Source organism: Cottoperca gobio, chromosome 10, assembly GCF_900634415.1.
Source record: "Cottoperca gobio chromosome 10, fCotGob3.1, whole genome shotgun sequence".
Lineage (NCBI taxonomy): Eukaryota > Metazoa > Chordata > Actinopteri > Perciformes > Bovichtidae > Cottoperca > Cottoperca gobio.
Genome location: NC_041364.1, coordinates 18,869,085 through 18,893,752, shown reverse-complemented (window position 1 = coordinate 18,893,752; position 24,668 = coordinate 18,869,085). Strand labels below are relative to the sequence as shown.

At 42.4% G+C, this 24,668-nt stretch overlaps 1 protein-coding gene across 7 annotated transcripts in view; it reads left to right on the top strand.

The window, feature by feature from the left end:
• Window positions 1–1,269: 1,269 nt before the first annotated feature.
• LOC115014253 (rho guanine nucleotide exchange factor 9) overlaps window positions 1,270–24,668 on the top strand; it is a 45,415-nt gene continuing 22,016 nt past the window's right edge. Inside the window, exons 1-5 of one of the 7 annotated variants that reach the window (XM_029440961.1) lie at window positions 1,270–1,503; window positions 2,703–4,371; window positions 5,448–5,786; window positions 6,643–6,769; window positions 6,869–6,975. In XM_029440961.1, coding sequence (XP_029296821.1) covers window positions 2,776–4,371; window positions 5,448–5,786; window positions 6,643–6,769; window positions 6,869–6,975 — 2,169 coding nt within the window. In that variant the 5' untranslated portion in view covers window positions 1,270–1,503; window positions 2,703–2,775. Of the gene's footprint in view, window positions 1,504–2,702; window positions 4,372–5,447; window positions 5,787–6,642; window positions 6,770–6,868; window positions 6,976–23,621; window positions 23,841–23,907; window positions 24,281–24,668 lie in introns of those variants that run through there. The other 6 variants (XM_029440962.1, XM_029440963.1, XM_029440966.1 and 3 more) reach the window with 6 other exon arrangements.

Sequence of the window (24,668 nt, the reverse complement as noted above, 5' to 3'; positions counted from 1 at the left end):
AATTGGGAGGGAAGGAGAGTAACAAACAGAAAGTCAACGCAAAACTATGAGGAAAAATGTCAAAACAAAAGATCAGAAATTGACAAATATAGGTTACTGTATGTATATAAATAAATAAGAGCCTATGAGTCTACATATGAAGTCATGTGCTGAAGATGTTACATCAGACAAGAGGTCATTTGAAGATGAGGTCAAAGTGACAGGAGCAGATTACCTATTGGGGAAGCTTGTACATTTCTGTGTTGCTACTACTGCTACTACTACAGCCTCAAGTACTCAAAACCGCTCCATAGAGAGGGCCAAGGAGAGGAGAGTGGCTCCTCGGGCAAGCAAAGGGAAACATGGACACATAGAGATATTTACATACAGTCAGACAGACTTCCTGGCATTGTCAGCCTGAGAGCGTTGATGATCCACTCCTTCCTGTGCAGAAGGGAGAACGCCATGCGATGACAATGGGCCCAAAACAGGACAAAGAGGAAATGTTTAAATTTAGGCCCCTTCTTCCACCATCTCCTCTTTCACGGCTATGGAGCTCTGGAGCTGTTTAGTTTTTGTGAATTCCTTCAGTTTCCCCCCTGAGCTCCCTCTCCCCATTGTGCCTTTTCAATAGAAGGATTTTCACATTCAACGCAAATCCCAAAGGAGGATCAGCGAGTGAGACTAGAGTTCAGTCAATCACTTGTTTTCACTAATTTTCCTTTTTAAAATGAGAAGTGCTACATTATAAATCCATCAAACAAATGGAATAGAAAAAAACCCATTAAAAAATATGGTATAATTGCTAGGAAATGTAACAATTTGATATGAACTAAAGGACAAAAATAGACAGTTGTACAGCATCCCAATATAACATAATAATATATATAAATATATATGTATAGCCACTGTAATATGGATATACATATCAATATATATATCAATATATATATCGATATATATATACATAATCACTGAATTAAAATAATTACAATTTTCATATGTTTTTTTTAGACAGTTGTACAGCATCCCAATATAATATAGTAATATATATAATATATATGTATAGCCACTATAATATTTATATACATATATATATGTTTTTGTGTTTGTGTGTTTGTGTGTGTGTGTGTGTGTGTGTGTGTGTGTGTGTGTGTGTGTGTGTGTGTGTGTGTGATGGTGTTGGTGTGTGTATGTCGCTCTGTCTGCGTGAGAGCTTTATCACAAATCAGAGTGTCGGCGTCTGCAGGAGCTTACAGGGCAAGAGTTCACCGGTCTGTCGCTAACTCGGGGAGTTTCTCTCAGTTTGATGATAGCTGGCGAAGTTTAGAGGCAAAAACCGAAACTCATGACATCCACGAAGGAGTCGCTGTCCGCAAAATAACTTCACTCTTCCTCATGGATATAAATTAAGCCCGTGAAATACATACACTGGGTACGGTGAGCCGGTGTGAAAGGCGGTGTTTCTATTGGCTTTACGGACAGCAACGACGATGCCCATTTAAACAGGGAAGTTTTCTGGGGGTAAGTGAACAGCTTTCACGGCTACATGTAGGTGTTGAGAGGAGATACGGTGCATTGTTTCGCGGGTTTAACTCGATAAACAACTTGTTGAAGTTATTGATAAGTGTAATTACGGACGTTTCAGCGGTTAACTGATGCTAAACTAAATTACAAACTCACAAATTAACTTAAGAAAACCGAACGCGACAACCTGCTGCAACGTCTGTGTCATTTTTATTGACGCCATATTTAAAAAAAGAGCATTTTCAGACGCCCAACCCAGCCTAAAGTTAACCTGACAGTGTTAACTGTCAGTTTTAGATGGGAAGGCTTTTGTTTTTATGTGTATTTTAGTAGCTTGTGAAATTATAACTACGAAGCAAGCTTTATAAAAACAACTCCTTTTATTATCAGAGTATCTGGATAATAATTTAGGCTAATGGTAAAGTAAAGACTTAAAGAGACGTCATATTGTATATGTAAATGATAAAATAACTGCTTGCTAATATGTGTGAATGTAGCCTCTGCTTGTAAACTGACATTTGTTTTTACATTTTTGCAATGATAGAGCATTTACTTTCTTTAGATAGCATTCGTAAAAAAAAGCAGTGAATACAGTCACAAACCGGTGAAAAGCGTATTAATTAAATTGTGACATTCTGCGAAAAGGCCATCTTAAATGAAACACATCTTTAGTGATGATCTCATGTAACAACAAAGACACATGCTGGAGGCCCCAATTACACAAGATGCTTCCATACATTAAAGGGATTATGAAATGGGGGTAATTAACATGTAGCACTTGCTGAGCATCTTCCTCCTCAGAAGGAGCTTATCTGTGCTCTGATGATGTCACAGCCAGAGCAGGCCTGAAATAACCAGACATCTCTGTAGTGAGTGTTTCCATGACAACGGAGCCTCCTGGTTTAAATGGTGGATATGGGACTGCATCTCAAATAATTACTGTGGACCAAATATGGCGGGGGGTTTGTGACCGTTGAGTCATGGTACAAAAGCTGTGATGCTTTAATGCTGTGTTTCAGTGTTTGAGTAGCACTATCTATCTTATTACTGCATTTGACCTCATGTGCAGATCAAATACAGCTAACCCTCCACTGAGATTATTTAATATAATAGGCTATATTTTGCATTTAAGGCAGACAGACAGAATTAACACGATATGAAAAAGTAAGGCAGACAGTGTGTTTTTTTTCCTTCAGGTGTTTTGACAGAGAGAGGCCCAAGACATGATGTCCATTGGAGCTGATAGCTGACACTGTAGAATGAGAGAGGATGGAGCAGATAGACAGCCCTGCCCCTGTGAGCAACAACCCTAATGGGTTTGTCAACCGAGTGTTTAATGTTTCTCTGGATGTGGAGAATGAGACCAGCAGTGTTTGTATTCAGGAGGCTGGGCCAGGACCTGCAGAGGGGCAGGGAGAGACCCAAGCTGCATCTTCTCAGACCCCTGTCAAGGACAGCCAGGAGGTCAACCGGAGGCCCCGTGCCACAGGGGGCATCTGGAAGATCTTGAACCGAAAGAGAGCTGGTTCAGAGCTGGAGCGCAGACCCCACTCCATGATCCTACCCGGGGAGGCTTCCATCCCTAAACTCTCTTTTGCTGACAAAGTTCGCTCCTTCAAGAAGCTTAAATCGCCCTCTGTGTTTCGTGGCAAGACAGGGAAATTGTCCACTGCCAAGTTCAGCAGCTCCTTGGTGGATGAGGAATCTTTCTGCCATGATATTGGCACTCCTCAGCAGTCCAGCAGGGGCGCACTAAGACACCGTGGCAAGAGGCACTCCTATGCTGGCTACACAGCAGAATTTGACTGCTCATTCGAAGACATCGACCTCACGACTCCTATAGACTGCCACCAGCCCACTGTAGTGGGAGAGGCTGTGACTCAGAATGGTTGTAAAGCATCAGAAAGAGTTTGCTATACTAAAAGAAGCCAAAACAACTCAACCAACTGTAACAAAGCAGCTTCAGGCTGTGAAGAGCCGAGCATTAAAGGTAGCCCGAGCACCCACCAGGGTAGAGGAAGGAGGCAAAAAGATGTGTGGAGTTACTTGAGGAGGATTTCCCTTTTGGGGAAGACCAATCCTGTTTACTCTGAGAGGAGCTTTGACTCTGAGCTTCACTCTTTCGAAAAGACCATGGACTCAGACTACGGTTCTGTAGACTTTGAGAGCATCAGAGACTTTCAACCACCGCCCCCGAAACACTCTGACACCAAGGGGCACTTTGGTGGTCTGTTCAAGTTTTTCAACAGTGTAGCAGAGTCAGCCAGAAAATGGCGGACCACATCACACTCTTTCTCTCCTCCAGAGGGAGAGGGGACACCGGTGAGCTCCCCACGGGGCCCACAGCCCACAGTGGACAACATTCACAGTGTGTCCCTGACACTCCACAGTGATGGACTTCCAAAATCCCAACCATCATCACCAGTGACCGCTAAATCCTCACAGCCCAGTAGCCTTGACAGCGAGGCTCCAGCACCTGTGACAGGTGGACGATCCCCTAAGGTTGTGCTGAAAGCCTTTAGGGCATGCCCAGGATCTCCAGCTGTCAATGGCCTTCAAAGTTCTGAGGGCGCAGACAAACATTTTGAGACAAACCACAGGTCCACAGCTATAGTAGAGAATCATATCCTCCAGTCAGGTCCAACCACAGAGACTAAAGAAGAAGCAGAGGTTGAAAAGGATCCATTAAACTGTCTCTGTCAAGAGGAAAAGGTAGAGGGACAGACAGGAAATGAGCAGAATTCCAGGGAATGTCCACCTGGCCCCGACCAGTTACAGGAAGGGAATGTCCAATCACAACAAGGTGATAAAGTAAGAACCCCCAATGGCGTACCAGCATCAGATTCCACAGAGGAAATATTTAAGGTATGTGACTTTAAATACAAAATGAGCTATGTTAATTACAAGCTACTGAATTTTAATAAATGCATTTGTGTTGCTAAACAGCATTTGTATGAATAATGTGTCTCACATTTATGCCATAGCCACATTCCCTTACAGTCTTTTTCCACATCATTAACATTGCTAAAAGCATGCAACATGTAATTACCGCATAAATGCTCAAAATATCATTTATTTAACTGTTTTAACCATGGTCATTCTTTTGCTTCTTAAAATCATCAACAACAAACTAGAATATAAATAATACCGGAGCAGTTACTCAGTCCTAGGTGTGGTTCATTAACTGTCAGGGAGAAACAAAAACAGTCAAGACACAGGCAGCCTGTGAGGACATGAATTGGGCATGACTCTACAGTTGTCCTTTTGCCCCATCTGTTGGAGAAAGGAGGAAACAGTCAGCAAATGCAATGGTGGACAACATCATAGTAGAGGAGTTTGTCTTTTTCTGCTTAGCCAGCCTTGTGTAGCATGCAAGGAAAACCCTAATTCCCACAAAGCTGTCCGTGTGTGACTGCAGCAGCCCTAGTGCTCTGTGATGTCTGCGCTTCATGACGGCACCCTTCCCTTCTCACTCCAGTGGAAGCATTAGTCATCCCCCTTCTAGTCACACCAGCGAGCCAGGACATGTTAGCCCTAACTCCTGATGACTAAATGAGATGTGACATCTCTATACTCAGCACACTTTCATAGGGGTGTATTATGCAACGGCTGTGGGAATCTGTGTTTGGGGAAGGGTGTTAACGTGCAGCGCTACAATAATTTAGGAGAAAGGATGGCACCAGGAAAATCCTCCTTAATCAGCAACTGTTTACATATTAAATCCACCTGCCTATTGTATTTTTTTCTTCTCAGAGGTTTAATAGCCATTCAGGGACTTTCTTGGCACTTGTGGATAGCTACTGAAGCATAGTAATTAAGAAATTAAAATGAAATTATATTTTGATGAATCTATAGAGGCATTCCTCCCAATTCCCAACACAAAAAATGCATTGTTGCACTTTTATCTGAGCCAAATTGCTGAGTATCTGTGCCAATCACAGCTGTGTGAGCAGATTGCAAGCCAGGCAGGCTGCGGTGTGAGACAGCCGTGCCCAGCCGTGCCCCACTCTAGCACAGAGAAGACCTCTGTACCTCACAAGCCCCCACGCCCTCGTCCCCGCCCGGCCTCAGCTATACTGGACCTGCGGAGGCCCAACCTGGACCCGGATCCCTACAATCACTACAGTGAGGTTGGTTCACTATGCCGGCGGAGACGCAGGCCTGGTCCCGTCATGCAACACTCTCCGGGGCAGAGGCGGAAGGCTGCTCGCTCCAGGCCTTGCTCTGTCATAGAGACCAGTGGCACTAGGGAGATGCAGTCCACGGAGCTGCACCACAGAGTAAGATGCTAAATAACAAACAGGCATTCATGCATAAGTTCAGTGAAAGTAAATACACAAACATTGACATAAAAATTACAAATAAGCACTCTCATAAATATATAAATACACATGTATACCGTGTAAATGTATTTATATGCAGTTCACATAAATATGGTGTTGACCGTGATGCTGAAAAAATGAGAGTTGGAGGCCAAAGTCTCATTCATACTCTCCAACAATTCGCTGATAAATATAGTCCAAGTCCATAATGAATCAAATACACATTACAGACTTTGAAGGGCAGCCCAGTACTAACCCGGTATTTATACACCCCTTACTTTTAGTTGCAACAATACCTTCATGCATGCTCTGCTCCATTTATAGAGGCCTGTATTTCTGCTTTTCCCTCAGCTCACCTCCCCCTCTCCCTCTCTTTTTCCTTCCCTCTCTCTCACCCTTTCTTTCTCCCTTCTTTCTTTGTGCCTTCTCTTTCTCTTTCTCTCTCCCTCAGTCTCAGTCTCTCTCTGTCGCCAATTTTCTGCCTCATCGCTCCCATAAGCTCTACCTCTCATTGCCCTAACTCAGAGTCAGTTCATTTTAACCTCAAAGACCACCCGGTTGGCATGATGTATAGTCTCTCACGTTTCTTCCTGCAGGGCATGCACACCGACCAATGCACCAGAATAGAAACGTGCTGGATATGAAATACTTAAATTCAGTGCAAAAAAAAGGGGACAAGGCAGCAAGGAATATTTTTTTTAAAGGTGAAGGGCTGGGGAATGTGTTTATTCAACCTTGCATGTGTGAGTGTGTGCATAGAAGTAACTCTGTATAGAATATATAGGAGATGCCCTAACTACTCAGTACCCTCTAGGCCTTGTCTCGCCCCCCGGGTGTGTCACCGTTAGAGCCCCCACTAAGGGCATCTCTCCAGCGGTGCCGCTCCCTGCCGCTATCCGCCACCACCCTCTCTGCCTTGGCGCGGCTCCTGCCTCAGTCAGGTACCATTGCATATTTGTATTTCACATTAATATGCAGACTGTTGATTGATGTGTGTTTGTTGAATTGATCATCTGTCTGCACGTCGGCCTATCCCCCAGACACGGGCCAATTGTCATCGTCGGTGCGTATGCGGTCTGGAGGCTCTGGCAGCTGCAGGAGGAGGAGGCTGTTGAGACCCGGTTCAGAACCACTGCAGGTCAACATTGTGAGTCGAACACACAACCACATAAACACACACACACACACACACATGAATACTTGATTGAGCTAAGCTACTGTCTTTTTTCTTTTTCTGTCAGGCTTTCAAGGCCTTAAGGATAATTTATAAAAAAAACCCAATGTACAGATTTATAAAAAATACTGTGACCACTATATACATCCACAGTGCCTGGAGCACATTGGACAACGCATATGTGCTAGCTGTTCAAAGTAAACTAAACAAAACTGTCATCCCAAACAAAGCATTACTTACCTACACTCATTCATTGATCATTCATTGATTACTCATGAATTAGGAATTAGGCAGAAAGTTCTATTAACAACCACAAAAAACCAGCAAGGCTAAGTAAGAAACTGTGACGTGGCATGTTCCGTCTTTCTGTCAATCGATCTTCTCCGCCCCGTTGTTTCAGTACTATGGACAGCGGCACACTTATACAAGCACCCCCTAATTAAACCATACTTGGCTACTTGCTCAGCTGTGAGGCTTACAGTAATCATGCCAACATGTTTAGACACCAATACAGAATACAGTGCTTCTCCTGCTATATGTAGCGCTAAGGAGTTGCACACAGTTTATGGGTGAGCAATGTGTTTGCTTCACGAACACCAACTTGATTATTCTAGTGGGGTCGCGACTCGAAAGATTGAGAACCACTGTTCTAGGTGCAAAGTGTTGTACATTAGCAGGAATGTAGCACAACATGACAGCAATGCTTTGTTCATTTCAATTTGAAAGGACAATACAAATATGTTGTCCCTAAAATGAATGAATAATCATGATCTCAATATTGATCAAAAAAATCATGAAGGCCATAATCTATCAGCCCTACACACACACACACACACACACACACACACACACACATGTCACACGGTGACGGTTAGTTCACCTCTCACATATTCTGTATGAGCAGATGTAGATGAGATAATAGGACGTATAATAGAGTAGGAATAAGATTGATAAATCGCCTCTCACTGATAATATGGAGAAGACAGAGCACTGGTCAATGTTTCATCAGATAATGAAGGAACTGATCCGTGTAGATGGTGGCCATGAGGATTAATGTCATCCTGTACTCTTAGGACATTACTCATCCTGAATTGGACGCCCAACATTTCAGATATTTTTAAATCTAACAAGAGCGTGTGCAGAAAACGCAGAAAAAAGGAATGACATTAAATCGTTTTCATACACCTGGTGTGCTGGAATCTTTCGAGAAGTGTAACGTGTCTTTGTCAGTTGTGTGAAATTGGCTTCAGAGTACGTTGGAGTAATACTACTCGGGAAGTGAAACCAGGCATTTCGGTGCTTTGATGTGCAAGTGGCCTCAGGGGGATTCTACCGAAAGGAGATGCAGAGTTTCTCTAAAACATCCTGACGGGGTAGCGGAGATTTGTGGGGCTTTGTCCAACATCTATACCCGCAGAACTGCAATGCACAGGGCTTAACACTGTTTACATTATTGTCTGATCATGCTAAATGAAATCTCTATGGGATCCTAAATGCAAAGTTTCATCGACTCTCTTTTTTATTTTATTGAGTGAAGAGCAACATGCATGTTCCATAGCATGTTTCATTTGAAATGATTATACATATTCATTAGCATTTAGTATGTTACCCACTAAAATATGTAAGAAATAGGTCAATGTAAGAATGAGTGTGCACAGTGTTAAAGCTATGTGGGCACAGATCACATTTTCTACAGTAGACTCAAATTCAAGGAGTCAGTGAGGATTAACCACAACATTTGTAGTACAATAAATAGTACATTTTCATGTGAGATGTCTACTCAACTGCTAAATACTGAGCCCTGGGCTTTCGGTCCTGGCACGTCTTGGAAATTTAGTAAACTGTGTCTTTGATGAGGTGATACTACTGCGTTTAGGCATTGATTATAACTTTTTTCTTACTGGTCTAAATAGTGTTTGTAAGCCACTGAACATTGTTGCCATGACACTCGCTGGCTCCTGTTCATCTTCTTGCTTCTATCTTTAGGCAGCCTTTTTAAGTGTGAGCTAAATAGAGAAAGTGTGTGGGTGAGAGAGAGAAGAAGGGGTGGGAGAGAGAGAAGAGAGATGCTCCCTTTGTATGTGCACTTTTGTGTCGTGGTGGCCCTCCCCTGGGGTATTGAGCGTGGACTCATAACACTGGGAATGTCTTGTGTTTGTTTGAATGGCGAGTTCATTTTTAGCAGGCTCAAATGCTGGGATTTATGACTGCAACTTGAGCATAGAGGTAGCATATATATCTATATAAATGTAGATATATATATATATATATATATATATATATATATATATATATATATATATATATATATATATATATATATATACACACTGCATATGGACATTATGACATAACATGGTAACGCAGCTGTAGTGCAGTGACACGGATGGATGATGCTTCACCATTAAATCTGTGTCTTATTTCTGGTAAGTCATGCATTGTTTATATGGTATGGATCTCATGTCAGGATCTGATCTGTTGTTGGTGATACAGTGTATGTTACAGTCTTCCTGTTCGGATGACTACCGGAGCCTGAAGGCCCCAAGGCAGAGAGAAAGCATTCTCACTGCAGTGGATTAACTGCTAATGCTGACGCCTCTCTTCTCCCTTTCATTTAAATGGATTTCTCCCCCAGTCACTGCCCTCTTTCTCCTCTCCTCTCCTCTCCTTTCCTCTTTTTCTTCTCTCCTCCCCTCTCCTCACCACCTCTCTCCTCTCCTCTCCTCTCCTCTCCTCTCCTCTCCTCTCCTCTCCTCTCCTCTCCTCTCCTCTCATCTCCTCTCCTCTCCTCTCTCCTCTCCTCTCCTCTTTTCTCCTCTCCTCCCCTCTCCTCACCACCTCTCTCCTCTCCTCTCCTCTTTTTCTCCTCTCCTCACCTCCTCTCTCCTCTCCTCTTTTTCTCCTCTCCTCTCCTCTCCTCTCCTCTCCTCTCTCCTCTTTTTCTCCTCTCCTCTCCTCTTTTTCTCCTCTCCTCACCTCCTCTCTCCTCCCCTCTCCTCTCCTCTCCTCTTTTTCTCCTCTCCTCACCTCCTCTCTCCTCCCCTCTCCTCTTTTTCTCCTCACCTCCTCTCTCCTCACCTCTCCTCTTTCTCCTCTCCTCTCCTCTCCTCTTTTCTCCTCACCTCTCCTCTTTTCTCCTCTCCTCACCTCTCCTATTTTCTCCTCCCCTCTCCTCTCCTCTTTTCTCCTCACCTCTCCTCTTTCTCCTCTCCTCTTTTTCTCCTCTCCTCCCCTCTCCTCTTTTCTCCTCTCCTCCCTCTCCTCTCCTTTCCTCTCCTCTCCTCTTTTCCCCTCTCCTTCTTCCTCTCCTCTCCTCTTTTTCTCCTCTCCTCCCCTCTCCTCTTTTCTCTTCTCCTCTTTTTCTCCTCTCCTCTCCTCTTTTTCTCCTCTCCTCCCTCTCCTCTCCTTTCCTCTCCTCTTTTCTCCTCTCCCCTCCTCTTTTTCCCCTCTCCTCTCCTTTCCTCTCCTCTCCTCTCCTCTTGTTCTCCTCTCCTCCCCTCTCCTCTTGTTCTCCTCTCCTCCCCTCTCCTCTTTTCTCCTCTCCTCTCCTTTCCTCTCCTCTTTTCTCCTCTCCTCTTTTCTCCTCTCCTCTCCTCTTTTTCCCCTCTCCTCTCCTTTCCTCTCCTCTCCTCTTTTCTCCTATCCTCTCCTCTTTTTCTCCTCCCCTCTCCTCTCCTCTTTTCTCCTCCCCTCCCCTCTCCTCTGTTCTCCTCTCCTCTTTTTCTCCTCCCCTTTCCTCTCCTCTTTTCTCCCCCCGTCCCCTCTCCTCCCCTCTCCAACAAACACCAAGCAATGGCAGGTCTTTGTTGATTCCTATGCAGATGAAAGGACAGTTTCGTGTGTGTTACTAATGCTGTGCCCGAAGCTCTGCTGTCAACTTGTCAGAAAGGGGGACTGTCTTATTAAGGGCTTCATGCAGATTAAGAGTTTCAAGAGAACTCTTATATGATTAAGTGTGGGCTAACCTAGGTCTGTCTGCTGGTCATAATCATATTATGCAATGCTATCTATTTATTATGAACGCATGAGTCAGCAGGCAGTGGCTAGTTGGGCAGATAGGAGGTCAGCGATTTAAAAAAAAAAAGAGGACAGCTACTTATGCACACAGTTTTATACACGTGTGGAGAATGTTAATTTGGTGACACTCTCTATGACGCTCAAGTCTATAATGCACTATAAACATACTTATGATGCGTTCTAATTAGCTTATAGCAGTTATATGCACTCGTAAATATTAATGTAAATATTCTTATAATTACTTATAAGGTCAAGTATCATAATACTTCATAATTGCTGGTCACTAAAATGTGGTCAGCAAGGATCGTAGTGTATTACAATAACCATAGTTGTAATACATTATAATCCCTGTTATAATGCATTATAATGTGATTATAAGTTACTCTAAGTGGTCATTTGGTGCAAAAAATTGATTGGAAATAATGGAATTTCTGAGGAAAAGGCAGATATAATACATGTCAAGCTAGTTATGTGGTTATTGTTTGCTTTCAATAAAGTGAAAGAAAATATCATTCAATCAGAAATGTCAGTGAGTGACCGGTAATCATGAAGTATTATGATACTTGACCTTATAAGTTATTAAAATGCTTTATTTATATGTTGCAAGTATAAAGAATTATAAATATATATACATGCTTATAACTATATGTAATACAGTACTATAAGCGGATTAGAACGCATTATTATGTTTATAATGCATTGAAGAAAGTGTTACTGTTCATTTCACCACATACACATAGATTTGTGTGCATTTGTTTCCTCGGCTTCTGCGCCTGTGAAACGCCCTCTTCCCTCTGACACACACGTACACACTTCACATGCTGATGTATTCAGAATTCATGTGTCAGGGTGCATGAGTCAGTGCATTGACGACCTCATTATTTGGTGAGGAACGACTAGCACCGGCCAGTGATATCTTTGTCAAACACACTGTGATTGTGTGGTATTTCTTTCACCCCAGGCCTTTTTTAGAGCCAGACACAAACCATGGGAATAGGTCTTCCTCAAAATAACTGCATGTATGTACAGTCCGCACTCTGAGCCGCAGGTGACTGAAAATCCTTTATCAGTGTTCATTCAACATCGCTCCCCTGCAAAGGCACAGGCAGGTATCCGCTGTGACTTACTGCAGCCACCAGCTATTACTGTTTTGTAGGATACATTGGGCTCTAATAAATAGTAGTGCCGCTGACTGAATCTGAGCAGGTGGTTGTGTCAGAGCCTCCCTAGGCTGTTTTTTCCCAAAGAATGGGTTTCTGCCTGTCAGGTGCGTGTGTTGTTGTTATTGTATGCATGGGAGTGCGACTCCATGCTTATGTGGTGTGCTTTTTTGTGTGTTAGAGTGAGAGAGCGGCAGATAGGCTCAGGGCCTTTTCACTTATATAACAGTTGAGAGGGTTTCCTTTGCTCCCAACAAAAGCCTTTTCCACTTTTGTCTTCGATGGCTGCATGTTCCCGAGGACTGGGGGAACAGTGCTGTGTGCTAATTCTCTTACTCACTGGTGAATCCAGTTTTACAGTATCTCCGCGTTATACCATTTTGTCAGATCATGCATGCCTGTGCATGCACAGTTTAGTGTGTGTTCTTTCTTGGAGCACATTCTGTTTTAGACCTCATCATGGCCAGTGTTTCCCCCCTTCCATCATCACTCCCTAACTAATGCCACAGCCACAGTAGGACAGGATATACAGTATTTATTGGTGACTGGTTTGAGCAATGTCACAACAAGCAGTGATTTTTTTGTTTAGACTATTTAAGGCCTAAGGCACTGCAATGCTTGTTATCCTGCATCAGTTGTATCATTTGTGATCGTTTTCCCAGGGTGCTTAGGTGATTTTGCCCACAGTCATCAGCTTCTGCTGTTTGTGTAATACACTGTTTATTTTCATGGCTACTTGACAGGTTTATATTGGGGATAAAGACTTTTTCGGGTCTTAAGTCAACCCAGAAGAATGTCACCTTGTGTTAGGTAATATGATGATCCCTAGTTATCTGACAGCACCATCTTGGAGCAAACAGCCCACAGGCTAAAATGTGTTGCAAATGTCTTTCACAGAGAGATTGTGGAATTTGTATGTATTAATTCCACTGATAACGTTCACTGTAGCCATTCTCTTCACAGGACTATAATAATAGCCTAGAATTGGATATTTCCATGTCTCATTACAATCTCATTACTCTTTACGAAACATTGCTTTGAAGAGAGGAGATAATGTGACCCAGGTCCTGCCAGTGTTTAGTTGCACCTGGAAGTAGCTCAACGTCTCGACCAGATTCTTTTTCTTCATGTATGTTGGTAATCTATTGTGGCAAATATGTGATTTGGGGCTATATAAATGAAATTGGCTTGACTAGTTCAAACACTTGCCTTAAGCCAAAACCTTCCACACAGGACAGCCAATAACTTATTTGTGATTGTCATTGCAGTACGAGTAGGCCAATTCAATAACCTAAGTAGCAACAGTTCATAACATATAAAAATGATTGATGATAAACAAATAATTTATATAATGTAATGAATATTCTATTACGCATAATTTATCCTCCAGTGCTATGAACATTACAATTATATTCATGGTCAGCTCTCATAATAGCTAAAAACAAATTCTGCAAATGTAAACAACAGTGACATTTGAGGCCGAAACTATTTTACACTCACCCATGGCACCGATACATTATTCAGACCTGATTAGAGGTTATCATCTTGCTGCTTTTGCTAACATACAGGCTAATATCTGCTGGCTGTGGTTTTGGGCTTTGTGTATGTTTTGCATTAATTGTCTGTGTCTTTAAAACTGAGCCAATACAATCTGCCATACTTGGAAATAGGGAAGTCACGATACCAGAAATGTAGTTGTCGATATCATTTGCAGTGAAATTTCTAACAGGTCATAAATCTCCCTAATATCTTTTGTATATAGCTGTGAAAACATCTCCTTCAAACAAAAACGTTGTGCAATTTTACAAGATAAGAATGATCACATCATGATAACGTTATAATTTACCTTCATCTTCACTATTTTTTACTGAATAGAGCTTAAACGCACCATAATGCAACTTCACCGGCTGCTAAGAGCTAACGTTAGCTAGCTTTACTGCTGATGTCAACACGTTTTCAGCTACATTATTTGCATCGACTCGGTACCGAAGTATCAGACATCCCTACTTGTACATTTTCCACAAATCAAAGTTCCAAAGTTACTTGGAAACAACCATTTCAACACCATTACAATTCTGACTCCAGCTTTAAGAGCAGGTAAAGGCAGCATCCTGATGAAATCATTTTAAATACACACTATATGCAATTCTATGTTGTAATCAAGCACATTTTGAGTAACTTAAAGTTTGTTTAAATACCCTTCCCTATTTAAACAGATTTTACATTTGAACTGGGCTTCACGCTTTATATATGACATTTATTGTGATCCAGCCCTTGTAGACGCTTTTATGAGCTCGGAAAGAAATCTTGTTCTGACAATTATCCTTCGAGTCATGAATTTTAATAGTATTTGGTGCTTTTTATGAGACTTTTTTATTTTTTATTTAAAACCAAACAACTGCTGTGATATAAATACACGTTAGTTGAGTATGTGTACCCCAAATAGAATACGTAGCTCCAGCCCTGGTCACTTTGTCCCTGCCTTAAAATAATGAGACAGAAGCTAACTGCCTGTACAGTGTTCTGCTAGTTAGAATGTATCCTGCAGGCCTCTGTGAAAGATGGGTTGGATTTTTCTGGCAGCTGCCACTTCTTGTGTACATTATTTAGCTTAACTTTCTGCCTCTGACCTCCCTGGCTCCCTGCTACACCACATGCAGCGTCAGAAAAACCCTTCATCACATACACGTATTATGCAACCCCCCTCGCTTCTTCCTCGTTCCCCCTCTCTATCCTTTCTTCCTGACCTCAGAGCTCGTCATCTCTCCCTTCTTCACTTACACCTCCCTTTTCCCCTCTCCTCAGATCCTGTTTTCTCTCCCCCACTTTCAGTTTCTTCGCTGCCTCACCTCATCTCTTCCCTTTTCACTCCATCACGTTACTCACTCCATGCATGTGGAAACACCTGCTTCTTGCACTTTCTATGTGCATTCATGCCTGTGCGCAGTCAAGCTAGTTAGTGAATATTTTTCCAGGACGGCACTATGTCAGATGGAGTCTATTAAGTCTTTGATGGCAGGAATTTACCTACCTACGCGAAATGCAGAAACACAGAATGCCAAACAACCCCTGCACCCAAATATCGTTTCACTGCAGAGTTTTGCATTTCAATCCGATGTTCTGCTTTTGAACTCTCGTGGCGTGGAGGCAGTGAGAATGTAAAATAATTTTAGCGCAGAGGACAGGTGGAGCTGTATATTTTCTTCTCCAAAGCCCCTTTATAGTGAGTTACAGTAGGCATGATGGTGTATGAAAGTAGGCGAGTAGGCTGTCTCTCAGATGATGTCACTCGCCTCACCAGAATTGTTACAATATAAATCTAAATATGCTCCCAAAGACACACGGTGCAAATATCCAACAAATACTGCATGCACATGTAGCCGCCAGTAAACTCAGTGAGGGTGGGAAGACACTACTGCTCTTACCTCCCAGTGTTTTGGGCCGCAGGTGGCTGACAGTGCTCTGATGAATAATGACACTAGCTCAGTACACTCACAACTAGCACAGTAAAGCAGTGCTCGCTGAGGCAACCAACCACAGCGTAGCATAGGTCATTCGGTTTTATCTCTCACCCCACAGCTGGGCTCTCGAATGACCAATCTTTGGGCTTTAATTAAGTACACACTGGCACTGATGCTGAACAGAAACATAAATAAATAACAGTGTTCCTTAATGCTTTCTTTTTGTTGCAGTTTGTGAAAAGCTACAATGCTGTCTTTGGGGAGCTTGTTATAGTGTATTTTAACAGAGGCACTGTTTCCCCTCTATGGGATATTTTAGAGACATTTCAGACTTACTACACCTTCACTAAAGAGTGGGGAGCTTTAGGGGTTTCAGTTTGCGAGTGTTAATGGATATGAAAAGGAGTCAACATGTGTGCAAATCTAGCCCACTGGTCAGAGAAGAAGAGGGCTAAATAAATAGAAAATAGTTCATCTAGATGAAATTCATTGAAGTGAAAGTATACATATAATATAACATAATAAAATACAACGTAATCCATTAATATAATTACATATTTTTAAAATATTTTATGTGAATACACTGTTCTTTTTTTCTTTCGTTATAATTTGTTAAGTCAAGTGTGAACTGTCAGCAAACACTGACAGTTCCCGCAGTGGCTCCAATACAATTTGGATTTTTAATAAAGATGCAGGGGCAGTGTGTTGAGTCGGAGTTCTCTGTGTTATATGCTTTCAATCATTAGTGCCACAGTTATCTACTTCCACTTAGCAAATAAAATATAACTATCAAAGTAGCTCAGGTGCCCCGGTAGCGCAGCTGGTAGAGCAGGCATATACTGTACAAAGGCTGAGTCCTTGTCGCAGCGGCGAGGATTTTGAATCCATCCATCTACATGTCATCCTCTCTCTCTCCCAATTTCGTAATCTAAAAACTGAACTGTCATTAAAAAGGCACAAACTTTTCTCCTCAAAAGCTTGTTTTTATTCCACTAGAGACTTTACATCCCCTAAATTCTGTCCGTGTGTATACAAAGACTTTGCGTCTTCTCTTTCCTTGCTAGAACTTCACAATGTTATGCCGGCTCACTTGGGGCTGACATAAAGATCACAGTTGCAGGGCAGATTCATCTTCTTCTACAGTCTTCAGAACACGTAGATGTTGCCCCGCTTTGTCATTAAATAATGATTAATTAATTCATTTAACACCATCCCGTGACTATGTCATGAGTGAGTAGTAATATTTCTCCTGAAGCTGTTAGGGCTAGTAATGTTGTGATATCACTTAATATGTCTTTAACCCTAATTTCTCCACCCCACTTGGCATGACCTACATCTCTTATCTCATCTATCTCGCAGTATTTCTTAAAATCCTTGATGCTCTGACCCACACCTATAGCCAAATTGAGCTGAACGACTAAACAGCTGATGTCGGAACAATGGTGACAAAACTGCGTTCAGGAAAAGTCCAGCGATTTATTTTTAGGGCGCTTTGTGGCTGGAAGGCCTGGGAGGAAGCAGGAAGTCAGTGTGGTTGTCGTGGGGACGAGAGGGGAACAAAAGAATTGGAGCAGACTGGAGGGGAAATGGGTGTGGTGGGCTTTGCCTCCCATTAGCCAAATACCTACTGACCACAAACAGATTCATTTGCTAGCACTGAATGTGTAGTCTTATTCAGGGACAGACTTTCTAAGATGTAGCTCTCTGGCTAAAGGCCAGTAGAGTTAGCAATGACCTCATAGAAGAGCCACAGTTAGAACTAAAAAGCTGATCTCAGACCAGTAAATGAACATGAAGGAGAATTGTTGACTTCAGCCAATTCGTTATATTTCTACACTATCTGGTTGTATAATGAGGGGATGTCCAGCAGTGTGTATTGCATATGCATAATTTCCAAGAAAATCTGCAGAGCGAGATGAGAGGAATGTCATGAATTAAACTTAAAGAGTTTGACACATGCAGCAGTACTGGAGTTAATCTAATGCTTTAAAAATAGGGAGGGGCTGGAATATTTGACCTTATTTCATCTAAGGTGAGAGGTGCAAACATTGTTCCTCATATAGTTGTCAGTGAGGCAATGATGGATGATGCCAATATTGTAGCAAACGACCGCTGCCTAAAGTAGCATAGCTTCCTGCCGATATCCTACCGGGATACTAATAACTATTGTGAGTAGATATTGCCCTGAGGCATATATTTGAGGGTAGTGCTCTGCGGCAGTAGTATAATCACACCATGCTTTTTTTAGCAGCATTGCATCAACCTTGTTCAAGGAAGGTGTGCGTTGTACTCACATGTGTTTGTAATATTCTTGGACAGGATATTGAGGAAAGCTCTGAACAGAGTCCAGTTTGACGACATCAGATCGGCCTCTGTTATTTGCAGATGAACTTCGCCCTTTGGCTTAATTGGACTGTGGTGTCCAATGTGCATTGGAGTAGTTATCTCATGAGGAAAAGATGTCCCAATCATCGGGTAGCGAGCAGCTGCTTCTGTCAAAGGGATTCAGGGTCATTATTACAAGTGAGAGTGAAGGGTGAGATCATGAGATTGACTGTCAGTTTGGTGCAGTGGCTGCAGTAACGGACATTATATCACACCCTGGTGATAAAGAGAGTACACAGCCTCAAAGCAAAGTTCACTCCTTCTGACCCTAACACGGTTGTAAGCTTAGAGAAGTGACAGAAAGGATGTCATTTCAAATACAAAGAGCTGAAGTGAAGTTTCTCTGCAAGATGATTAAAGGATACTTTCATTTTTATTTTTATTTTTGTGCATGGCGACAGCCAAGGCCGGGTTGTTCGTCTGTTTATCCATACGTCCGTTTGTCCCATTTTCGTGAACGCGATACCTCAGGAACACGTGGACGGAATTTCTTCACATTTGGCACAAACGTCCACTTGAATGCAACGATAAAGTCAATAGAATTTGGCGGACAAAGGTCAAGGTCACTGTGACCTTACAAGCCATAACTGAAGAATTCATATGCCAATTATGACAATTTCACTCAAATATCTGATAGGTTAAAACTATGAAGTGATGACATTTTGGACAGACACAGATGTAAACTGTAACCTGACTGGTTGGCAAAGGCAAGGCGGTAATTATAGTGTTTCACTCTCTTAACACAGTACATGGCCATATAAGTGCTATTGGCCACAGTAATCGTTCCTCATGTCTGTGGCTGTAAAGCAATTTCAAAGTAAGAGATTTCCGACGAAGACGAATTGTAAAGTACAGTGAAGTTAATATGAGCATTGACCTCAAGCATTAATAGAACCCAGTTGAGGTGGTTCGGGTAATAACAAAGGCACCTCCCCTTAAAGGTACCAACATGCGTAGACGGCGCAGATCTGAGACAGACCCAGGACACGATGGCGTGAGCTGCATTTCTCTGCATGCCCGGTTTTACACTAGACCCGTAGTTTGATAAATTACAGGAACATTGATTAAATGGATGGATGGATGAAAAAAAGCCTTCACAATCCAGACGGGAAAGAGCGGATGCTGTAGATTTTTATCTTTACTCATTAATTCATTGTCATCATTAATTTCCATTTGGGAAACTGAAGGGTTTGGTGGAAGCTTGCATATTATTTGCACAAATTACCTCGAACATTGCTGCACATACAGTTAGGGGACACAATAACGCAACATATAATGCAATACACAGTAATACCATGGCCCTGCTGTAAATACTACCTATTTGAAGCTTTACATTTTTGTCTTTGAGTGTTTATAGAATATGGCTGAAGCAAGTACAAATGAGATGTACAAATCCCTCATATTGAATAACTGCATCTGTGCTTGTTATGTATGTAATTCACGTACAGAAAGTTTGAGTTCAGTCTTTTTTAACATATGATTCTCTGCTAGTGGGAGATATTCTGCCCTTTTTTGTATATGTATGAGTATATTAGCCTTGGTGTCTGTGCAGATTTAGACTTTCAGATGTGACCTTTGTTGTCTAAATGTCAGGGAGATTGGAGAGGGAGCCCACAGAGGTAGGGCAGGCTTATGTAATCTGCTCACTCTGTGTTTCACACACACACACACACACACACACACGCACACAAGCACAGAGCAAGAAAAAAAACTTGTTTGAGGACGGTTGTCATGTCTCAGATGTGATGCCTCGTACAGAAACTCAGTGAAAGCCTTGCTTTCAGGAGCCATTGCTTTTATCAGCATGTATGTGCAGAAAGTGCCATCGAAATTATTTATGGCTTTAAAAATACTGATATAGTGCACTATTATTCTTTTAAACTTATTCTCAGGTCTTTCAGACTTTTGATCCATCCAGAAGCTCTCAGCTGAATGTGACGACAGAGGGTAGTTCGGAGAGGGTTTTTATGTCTGCACGTGTGTCGGATGGTTGACTAGGTGGTGGCTAGGACTGAACTGAACTGATTCTCCTTTATGAATTTATTCATGATCCTGTTGTGCCTCGCTTCATAATCTGCCGACAATGAGAAGCACAGACGTCAGGACAAATGCTGCAGGCTGGGATGCGCTTGTGTGTGATACAACTTTCACCTTAAGTATCACTCTGAACATGGAGGCCAAAATAATAATGTGCACGCCAATGGCAAACACGTGCATCAGACGGGAGCTGGAGCCATTTTGTCCTGTCAATCAACAACACTGAGCTTTAAAGGAATACTGCATATATCTGCAATACAGAAAAACAGTTTTGAATACCAAACACTCACCTCCTTTATGTTTGAAAGGTGAGTGAAGTGTTGGTAGCTTGCTACTTTGTCAGCTGTAGTTTATTTGCAGCGGTTACAGCAGTTTCCAACATCAGTTTAATGGCGGGATAGAAATATGTCCAAACATCCACAGAAGTCCATCCAAGAGGCAACCTCCCGTTCTGAAAGGTGAAGCCAGTGCGTTAGTGGCTTAAACATGCATTCTCTCTAATGGCCACCACTGGTTGTATAGAAGTCTATGAGAAAATGACCCTATTTCTCCCTTGATTTATTTCCTCAGTAAGCATTATGGTTCCAGTTAGAGTGACATAGACGATAAAGCAGGGTATGCTTTAGGGCGGGGCTGCCTTGTGATTGACAGGTTGCTAACTTGGCGTTGTCCGGTTTGGGTGTTATCCGTGTTTTCATCTTAGAACTTAAACCCTTTCACAGCGTCTTTCCAGTTCACAAAAGTTAATTGTAACATTTCAGTCACCTAAAAATGTTTTGTTCAGCATTCGGTTGTATTTAGATCCACCCTCTCGTGACGGCCAACGTACCAAACTCAAGCCTTTAAAACTGTAGTCCACAACCAATGGGTGACATCATTGCGACTATGTCCCATTTTTCAAACAGTCTATGTATCCATCCATATGCTCAGTATGTTCCAAACAGTGATATTTTTGCCAAAAGATATCAACCCTCAACAGAGTTTGTTTATTTGGCCCTGAGTGTAAAAAGTGCAGCAACTCCAATGTGTTAATTTAGCCGCATTTCAGTGCAAATTTCAGGGCTTGAAACATATTGAGCATATGGAATGGCAGCTGCAGGATTGGTTTGAGCATTTTCTATTGACATTTTGATACCTATTCGCTGCCATGAAACTGGATTGCTGTTAACATTTATTGTAAATTCCCTAATTTCAAGCTGTCTCCAGCCTCTGTCCTCTCTTACTTACCCGACGACTCACAACAACCTGAAGAGTTCTACTGCTGCTGCTATAAGGACGCAGCCCAAGGGAATAATATCTATATACAGCTTATTCGTGACTTTTAAAATTATATTGGGATAAGATTATATTGGTTGTGGCAATTTATTTTTTATGTGTGTGACGCTCAGGAAATTGTTACACTGTTTTCCAGTTGCTTTGTTCAGTATGTGTCATAATGTCTTCCTGAGTCCAGGGCGTCACATGATTACCGCATTTTTCCTAGGGGGCTTAGAAATGAGATTCACCATTAGTACTGGGCCAACCTCAGTGCTTCTGAATATCTTTTTCTGTTCCACAAATTAGTGTGTGTTTAGTTTAGGGGGCTCCAGATACACACACCCTTTAGTTGAGGTTTGAAGCTGTGTGTTTCTTTGCACCTTTATTTGTTCAGAGTAGATTTTCTGAGCCGCATGCTTTATTTGAGATTATGCCTCAGCGCCGCAGGAACACACTGTTTCACACCTTCACTTCTGGAAGTTGCCTCTTCAAACACATTCTCCTCTGTGGGACACTGAGCAGCTCCACTAGTGCCGTTAGAGGTTAACTGTGTTGCTCAAGGGCACCTCAGAGATGGTAAAGAGGTCGAGACGCTCTCATAAACCAGCTGGAATCCATTGTGTTGAGTATGTCCTTGTATTAGCATACACAATTCAAATTATTATTAAAATATATCCACAAAATGCTTAGAATGGAGTTGATCCTAGTCTCATTACAATATACAGAGTGTGTAGTTATTAAATTAAACGGGAGCTTCACTGATTTTACATGACATCAGGATCAAGTCACAGGGAGTACCACTCAGATTGTAAAAACATATCTTCTGTGGCTCTGGAGGAGCTTTATCAAGTCTAAGAAAAAGGCTAGGGATTACAGTTTAGCATAAAGCCTGCTGGGGTGTGGAGTTTCAAAGATGTGGGTATTTACTTGTACAGAGGGTCTAACGGAAATACGCCGTGAAATTACACTTTAATGGGTTAACAAAAACAGTAGTGTCCATAAGTGCAACCATATGCAATGATGATGTCACTTCCTTGTTCTTGTTTCTAGGGCTGCATCAGCATAAAGCCCTTGATGTTGTCAGAGAAAGAGTACTAGCTTGAAACACCTTGCAACCTACTTAGCTGCTCTCCTTAACGTTTTGTATTAGTTATGGCTCTTAATGCCTGCATTGTCAATTGAGCATATTCACCTTCACATTTTTGGTATGATCATCTTTCCCTCTTTCTTTAAAAACTAAAAAAGATGTAATTGAGTTTACACAAGAAACAGTACAACACACAGAACAGTGCCGGTAACTTCCACCCCAGACAGCTATACAGCACATCAACACAAACACAGACAAATAATGAATAGAATGTATTAGTAGTATTATTATTATTATAAATACATAATAATAATATAATAAATACTATAATTATTAGTATTATTATTAATAATAATAATAATAAAAGTAAAAAGATACATTAATTAATCATTGGAAATTAGGTAAAATACTATGTTCCCCTCTTTCTTTCATGCATTGATACTACTTAACCCTAAATGTCTGGACATTTTTACATCTCAAAGTGTACACAAATGTGTATTTTGGTTGACCTGTGAGTCTGGACTCTGAGCTGCATTCATCGCACTCTCTTTACCATGAAAGTGTGAATTTGAGTACAGACTATGTCATAAATGAAACATGAACTTGACAAGTGTACGCCAATAAAGTGAGGGTACCAAACATTTCCCTCTCATGCCCCTATACTCCCCCAAAGCATCACATTTCCCTAATCCTGCTGTTGTAATACTATAAATTAATTTGATTTAGAACTGCCTATTTTGAAATACGTTTTTGATCATGCAGAGATACTTTTGAATGCCCATGGATGGCACCTTTAAGTGACTGTTGCTGCTTGCATCTCTGAAGCTGATCTGGTGCACCAGTCATAACACAGGGTGTAAATGTGGCTGATTATCAGATCAACTGGGCATACTGTATCTGATTGATGCGTGGCCACAGACAAATTGGCAGGAAAGGCTGACATTACGCCAATAAAATTATAGGATGGTGATCACTTTAGGGAACGTGCATCTATTATTCTGACATTTATTCTTCTTCATCACGGCCTGTTAATGATAAATGATAAATCACCACGACACGGTGATATTTTTAGACGGGGTGGGAGATGAATGAGGTTATGATTCTGGCCTCTGTGGTCGATGTAGTGAGCGAGCGAGGGGCTGGCTGTGCCCCTCCCCCGATTGTAGGTGATGGCTGAAGCCGGCAGTCTCGCAGCGGAGCGCTGATCAGTATTAATACAGGACCGCCTCTCAGCCTCACAGCCGATCTCTCTGCTGGTCCCCACTCACCGGAAGGCAGCTCGGCAGCTGCGAACAGCCTGCGCACAGCCTCTCTCTTGTTTGCTTTGAGAGTCTATTGGCCTGAGAGTCGGTCGGTTTAGGGGAAGAGGCGAAACACCGGCAGGTGTTGACTAGCGGGGAGAAATTGCGGTGCAGACTGATGACGATGATGATGGTGAGGAATGATGCATCTCTTCCCGTGCCTTTATGAATTACATCGCGTATTGTGAAGAGGCGTAGGGGCATCTTTTTTTTTTCATTTCTTGCCTAACTGTAATGGTGGATTTCTCGGTGGCTTTGAGGCTACGTGTCTAGACGCCGGGGAGAGCTGAATTTCGCCCGTCACTGAGAGCGCATCTCAGCATCGGCCCGCAGCGCTGCGCCATGGCCTTGGATGTCCAGACTTGCGCGGTGTTTACGGTGATCGCGGTTCTGGTGCTTGTGAACGTGCTGTTGATGTTCATCCTCGGTACTCGTTAATGGATCTGCGCTTGGGGCCCGGTTCGCAGCGCACCACACTTTCACACAGGAGAGGAGAGAAAGGCGGTGCGCGTTGGTCGAGAGCGGGGACACCCGGCGCTCCATCACGGCTACGCGTTGAAATGAATGACGTTGGTACAACATAATGTATTTCTGTTACCCCCCTCCCCAATCCTTCGTTATGTCTTGTGTCCTCTCACCGTTTGTGATAGCTAGTGTTGTCATTTGGTGGTCGTAGTTGTGCGGATACTGATCCTTTTTCTGTGGTGACTGAAAATTCATATCCCCCCGCATATAAACATGTCCCCCCCCCCCCCCCCCCCCCCCCCCCCCTCTACGTCGATCTCCCTCGCTCCTCCATGTTGTATTTTGTGGATTATGCGCATGGATTAATTCTATTCTATAATAATTTTAGATTAAAAATGTATCTGATGGTCTTTTTTTAACAACAGTCCTACTGCTGCGTCAGGACTTGTTGTCCTGTTGTGATCCACTGTAGCCACATCCACAATATGGCAGCTGA